The sequence below is a fragment of the Gorilla gorilla genome, chromosome 21, assembly GCF_029281585.2.
Source record: "Gorilla gorilla gorilla isolate KB3781 chromosome 21, NHGRI_mGorGor1-v2.1_pri, whole genome shotgun sequence".
NCBI classification, from domain to species: Eukaryota; Metazoa; Chordata; class Mammalia; order Primates; family Hominidae; genus Gorilla; species Gorilla gorilla.
The window spans coordinates 23,772,583-23,778,582 of record NC_073245.2 but is presented as its reverse complement, the minus strand read 5'-3'; the positions used below and the strand labels follow the sequence as shown (position 1 = coordinate 23,778,582).

General features: G+C 38.7%; 1 protein-coding gene across 4 annotated transcripts in view; it reads right to left on the bottom strand.

The window, feature by feature from the left end:
• Positions 1–221: 221 nt before the first annotated feature.
• Positions 222–6,000, bottom strand: part of NDUFAF5 (NADH:ubiquinone oxidoreductase complex assembly factor 5) — a 32,494-nt gene continuing 26,715 nt past the window's right edge. For 3 of the 4 annotated variants that reach the window (XM_004061822.5, XM_055373532.2, XM_055373535.2), the window contains 3 exons: positions 904–987; positions 493–575; positions 222–332 (listed from right to left, as the gene is read on the bottom strand). In XM_004061822.5, the coding sequence (XP_004061870.1) occupies positions 240–332; positions 493–575; positions 904–987 (260 nt within the window). In that variant the 3' untranslated portion in view covers positions 222–239. Of the gene's footprint in view, positions 333–492; positions 576–903; positions 988–2,952; positions 3,050–6,000 lie in introns of those variants that run through there. The other variant, XR_008674672.2, reaches the window with a different exon arrangement.

Genomic DNA, 6,000 nt, shown 5'->3' with positions numbered 1-6,000 from the left:
ATATTTTCTTTGCTTTCAGGCTGAATCTGCAAAGACACTCAGCCGTATCCTTATGAAAACAGAAACAATACGAAACTGAAATGGTTACTACAGATGTGATATTAGGTTTTCCTAATTATATGAAAAGTCTATTAGTAAATAGCTTAGAGTGCTTCTTGCTTCAAAATATAATAATTTTAGATGTGAAAGCTATCCATTTCTGATGAAAATTCTGGACGACATTAACACTGAATAAATATTTATTGTGATTTTTTCCCCGGTGGCATAAGGTTGTTTATTTTTCCTAGCTCTCCAAATGACACAGTTGCAGAACCTCTTTCAGCTGGTCTTGCCTGAAAATAATAAAGATTAAAGATATTAGAAGTAGATAGATAATACACAGCTCCAGTTAAAGCCCTTAATGCTGTCTTACATTACCCCTTCCCCCAAGTTAGTAAACAATAATCTGAACACGAACCCACTAAGAAAAGTGATCCATCTTAGTAACGTTACCTGTGACTCATGATATTTCCATCCTATCATGTAATAGATCTGGTATGTAGCAGGTACTGAACCATCTTCATTTCTGTACATTTCTAAAAAGACAATAATGGTTAAAGTCTGAAAAAATGCAAGTAGGAAAAAATTTCTGCTCAATAAAGGTCATGTTCTTCAAAAAGAAATGGGTACAAGGATACTTGTAAGATTCTGAGAACAGCTTACATGAAAAATTCTTAATACTGAGGGTAAGGAAATAGTAAAGGCTGTCTGGAAAAAGCTACAGGATCTGTGTTTTGAGAGGAAGGACAAGAAGTCTAAGGGAGCCTTAATGGGAATGGAAAATGCATTGGCAACGTGAAGGGAATCAACATGATACAGCACAAGTGCCTTGGTGAGGCGGGTGAAAGAGTGGTCGCCCCTTACCTCTGTACACCGCCGCAGCTGCCAGCATTGTGTCTCGATGCAGCAGGGCTTTTCTATTCCAAGCACAGTTACTCTCACCCATACCTACAAATACACTACAGGTAGTTTGAGATAATACAGCAAACACCCTGAACAGCTCAATACCACAGACTTAATCCCATCTCATCTAACAGTATACCTGTCCTCATTCTCTAAGGGTCATGTAAACCTAAATCTCATTTCACTTTCAGATTATAACTAGGTTTCTTAGTGACTCTAAAGCGAAACTACTTGAAACTTTTTCAACATTAAGACAGGCAAGTGAAATTTCAGGAGGCAGCTCCACAATGCTTTACTTGCCAGCAATGGTCTAAAGTAAGCCCGCTGGGCAAAAGCCAGGTGACTGCCACCCCAGGTGAGTTGTCAGCAGTTGGCAAGAACTTTACCAAGGATGTCACATCTCATGCTTTTAGCTGCTCTTTGGAGGAGGACAGGTCAGTGCAACAATGCCTCACTCCTAAGCCATAATGCAAGCATGACTGTGAAACTTGGAAGATGGCTTTGAAACTCATTAGATAGTACCAAAGCTACTATGTGTTCTCAGATTTACAATATTTTACTAATTTTTACTAATCCCACATTAGGAAAGAATTATGTGCATTCTTTTGGAGGCACTTCTCTTAATGTTTTAAAATTTTTAGACTTCCTTCCTTCGAGTTGATGGTGAAAAGCTAGGTTAAGCATTATTCTATTGTTCATTTAAGATTAACGTTGTATATTTGATTTTTCTTTATACAAATACTTAAATTTACTTTGAGCATATTTTAAGCCAGTCTGCAAAATTAAAAGAATTTCAGAAATAAAAATCCTTCATATGTATTCTCTATATTAAATTTTACACATGATCAAATGTTAGTTTCTTAGTTTTGTTTTTCTACTTTCACAAATCAACAAATGAATAAACTTACCAATATCAGTATTCTTTCACAGTTTAAAAATAATAATCTACCATATTTTCAATGGTCTTATTAAAAACAATCAACAAATGAGCTGTACCTAAACCTCTTTCTTCTCTTTAATCTCAGAAGATTTCTACTATTCTCTAAAATAATGAATCTCTGCTACTAAAATCCTGTAAGTGTAACAACCCCAGTTCATGAAGATTGACAGACACAAACTAGTAGGTTAATTATCATCAAGAAAAAGGTGGATCATATTCTTAGTGTCATGAAGCAGCTGGATAACCTTGGGCCAATCATCTGTGGTCTTTAAAGTGACCAGACTAGATGCTCCGTAAAGGCTTCTAGTGCTCACATTTTAACCATATCAAGTGACCAGAGGTAAACGGGGTCTCACACTGGAAGAGTCTGTTGGCTCAGGTATGGTGCTTTCATTTCTGCTCAACTTCTCGCTGCTATGGCTTAATTATGCATTAGTTATGGACAACACCAGTAGAAAAGAGATTTAATTTTTTAGACATAAACATGGGATGCACTAGAAATTCTAAAATGCCTTCTAACAATCAGTATTAGGATATACTAATTAAGATTAGTAGGCATAACACTCTCTGAAGGTCTGACCTACATCAGCCATACAGAAATTCAAGAGCACTACTGCAGAGCACAGGGGGTAACTGTGCAGCACTCCAGCCTTCCCTCACAAGCCACTCACACTGCCACACTGAAACTCCCTTCTTGCAGAAGCAGTGTGAGGGTGGTGGAAAGAATCTGGACTTTGGGATCACACTCCCAGTTTTAACTCTTATATAACCCGGGGCAAAGTCATTCAACCTCTATCGAATTTCAGTTTTGCCATCTACAAAAGAGTAACACCTCCTAATGCATCATGGGGGACCTCTACTGAAGACCACCTGGGAAAAACTGAAACTTTGGGACTTCCGACTCGCCCTGGGCTTTGAGATAACAGAAAAATCTGGCTAGTAGGTTAACTGTTTAAGACTTTCACAGCGTTTTTAAGGTGAAGTTCAACTGCTTATCAAAAATAAACCTAATTTATTACGGTTTACTAAAAACAATACTGAGTATTGTTTAAAAAAATAACTGAACTTACCTTAAGACCACTGTGAAAGCCTTGAAAATTTCTCATGCATTCATCAGCTGATATGCAGCTTGTTTTGTAAAATTAGGTCAACATTCTGGACTTTTTTCTGTGAATTAATAATAGCAGCTCAAATGAGACACACCACAACCATTAAGAAAAAAAATACACCACAAATGTAAAATACCAGAAACAAATTTGGAAGTAACATGATCTTCTAGTCAGCAGAATAGCACACCTGAAAGTCTCCCACGGTCTCCCTGCCTCCATCATCCCCTGACTATGCTTCTTCCCATCTCATCTGCCTCTGACTTTTTCCAAGGCAGAATGGCTAAGATTTCAGCATACAAATCTGGCTGTTCGACTAGGTTTAAATCCTGGCTCTACTACTCACTAATTACATCATCTGGGACAAGTTACTTAACTTCTGCCTGGGTTTCCTCATACATTAAAAAAAAACAAACAGATTAACCATGTTAGCTCTAGTCTTCCCTTCCTCATAAACTATGCCTCATAAACAATGCTGGAAGGTGAGCTTTCTAACACACACAAATCTATCTCATTTTCTCTCCTCTATGCAAAATTCTTCCAAGACATTACAATGCTAATCTGAAAAAAATCTAGAAGCCTCTGATCCTATTCATTTCCCATCATCTCCCCGTTCTATATACTCAAGGAATACTGGATTATGGTACCATTCCTTAATCAGGAGAGTGAAGCATGTGCATATCCTATTCTACCTCCATGTGGATGCAATGTTAGCTCCCCTAAACCTCAACCCACCTTTCATTCTCCGGGCAAACTCATTTTCGTTTAGGTGCTGCCTCTTTTGCAAAAGCATTCCTGACCCCCTAAGCAGATTTAGGGCCTTTTCCTCCTGTGTTTCTCCTTGTACTTTATTATAAATGATTTCATTTTACAGTTGAATGTAGGAGTCTGTCTCTATCTTTGCGTTCTTCTTCCCTAGTACAATATAACCTCCCTGAGATCAGGAACTATGTATTTCCACCATTGGCTCCATGGTTGGCACATGGGTAGATGCTCAATAAACGCTAAGTGAAGGTATATAAAACCAACCTGTTAATGATTATATCTATTTTGTTAAATATCATTTTATAAGTGTTAATAATTCCTCTTAATATTCCTAAGGATAAGATGTATCAAAAACTAAGACATCTGATTTCTGTAACAGACATTACAGTTAAGAAAAAGAAGCACTACGAAAGCATCTGAAAGTATTAGGCCATAGTTTCTGAAAATATATGGTCTATTTAAAACCTTTAGGAGACTCACACCTGTAATCCCAGCACTTTGGGAGGCCAAGGTGGGTGGATCACCTGAGGTCAGGAGTTCAAGACCAGCCTGGCCAACATGGTGAAACCCTGTCTCTACTAAAAATACAAAAATTAGCCAGGTGTGGTGGCACACGCCTGTAATCCCAGCTACTGGGGAGGCTGAAGCAGGAGAATTACCTGAACCCAGCAGGCAGAGGTTGCAGTGAGCCAAGATCGTGCCATTGCACTCTAGCCTAGGCGACAGAGTGAGACTCCATTTGAAAAACAAACAAACAAGAAACCTTTAGGAAAAGAGGGGGTTATCAATTTGGAAAGAGCACAAGGCTACCTTCTGGGAGACTGAAAATGTTCAATATTTTGTTCAGGATGGTGGTTAAAATACAAGCAGCTGTCTGTACCTCTAAGATTAATACATTTTGCTGAATATACATGTTAACCTGAATTTAAAAGAACCACATACATATCAAATATGCAGTATAGGACTCTGAATTCAAATTGTAACTACAGATTCAGTGTGACCATGGACAAGATACTTAACTTCTCGATGCCTCAATTTGCTCACTGGTAAAATTAGGGTATTAGAAAAACCTCAGAGAACTGCACTAAGCACAGAGTTAAGCGCTGTTCATATGTTGAAATCAGTGGGAAGTAACTTTTTCCAACAGAGAGGTCTAATTTCTAGTATGTTTCTCTTTTCTTGAAATGAATCATGAACACAGATTCTACAGCAGAACAAAAATAAATGCTGTATTTGAATAATATTTTTATCATTACAGCCCGAGTGATATATCATCAGCCCACCATCATCTCTCAAGCCTTTGGATAAAGTGGCTCCTTGATTACATCAGGTAAGTCCTTGGGGTAGTGCTGGGGAAGGGATGTGTGCGACTTATTACTGATCCTCTGTCATCCTGGCCATGCATGCTACAGGCTGCCAATCCCTCTATTAATGAATGAAAACTGACGACAATGGTTAAGATTTCAGCTACGCATCTTTCTGTTTGCAGAGTGACAGAAGCTCCACACTCAGAGGAGGCTGCACGATAGGTCAAATGAACCTTGTTACAGATGGGCAACACAAGAAGGAACAGGGTCAGTTCAGACAGTGCCAGGGCAGAGCCAAGAAGCATGAGTTTGGCAGCTAATTCTGCCACTTGACAGGCAACTGTTCTCTTTGGCCCTAATTCTTCTCACTCGTAACTTAAGGAAGCAAGTACAACAATGCTCACAAAAGACTATAAATCTGTAAGTAAAGACTAGATACTTATTTGTATAATCCTCTTTCTTTAAATCATCTTACAATTTTTCAGGATCCAGATGAAGGCTCCCCTAGGTAAGTGTAGTTCTGGATTCACAGAACATACCTTTAACCCCTCTAGCTTCCCCCATTCATCAAAACGATTTTTGATGTTAGTCTATATATATGAAAGAACCACCTCACAAATTCCCACAAAGGAGGCAAGTTGAAGCTCTCTTTTGAGGAAACTGCTTCTCCAGCATCCCTTTCAAGTAATAGTTTATTTTTGCATATATTTTACATATATTTTGCATATCTAACCTCTTTCAGAGTTTGGTCTGTATCCTTCTTACTCCTTGAAGCCTCATCCAAGCCATTACTTCCCTACCCTATTAAACACCTTCACCCTGCTGAGGCCCCACACCAGAAGGCTGTTATCTCCTCCTAACTCCTGCTTGCTGTCTGACATCAGGCTAGTCACTCCCCTCATTCACTGAAAGGTTTGGCACTTGGCTCAGTTTTCCTCTA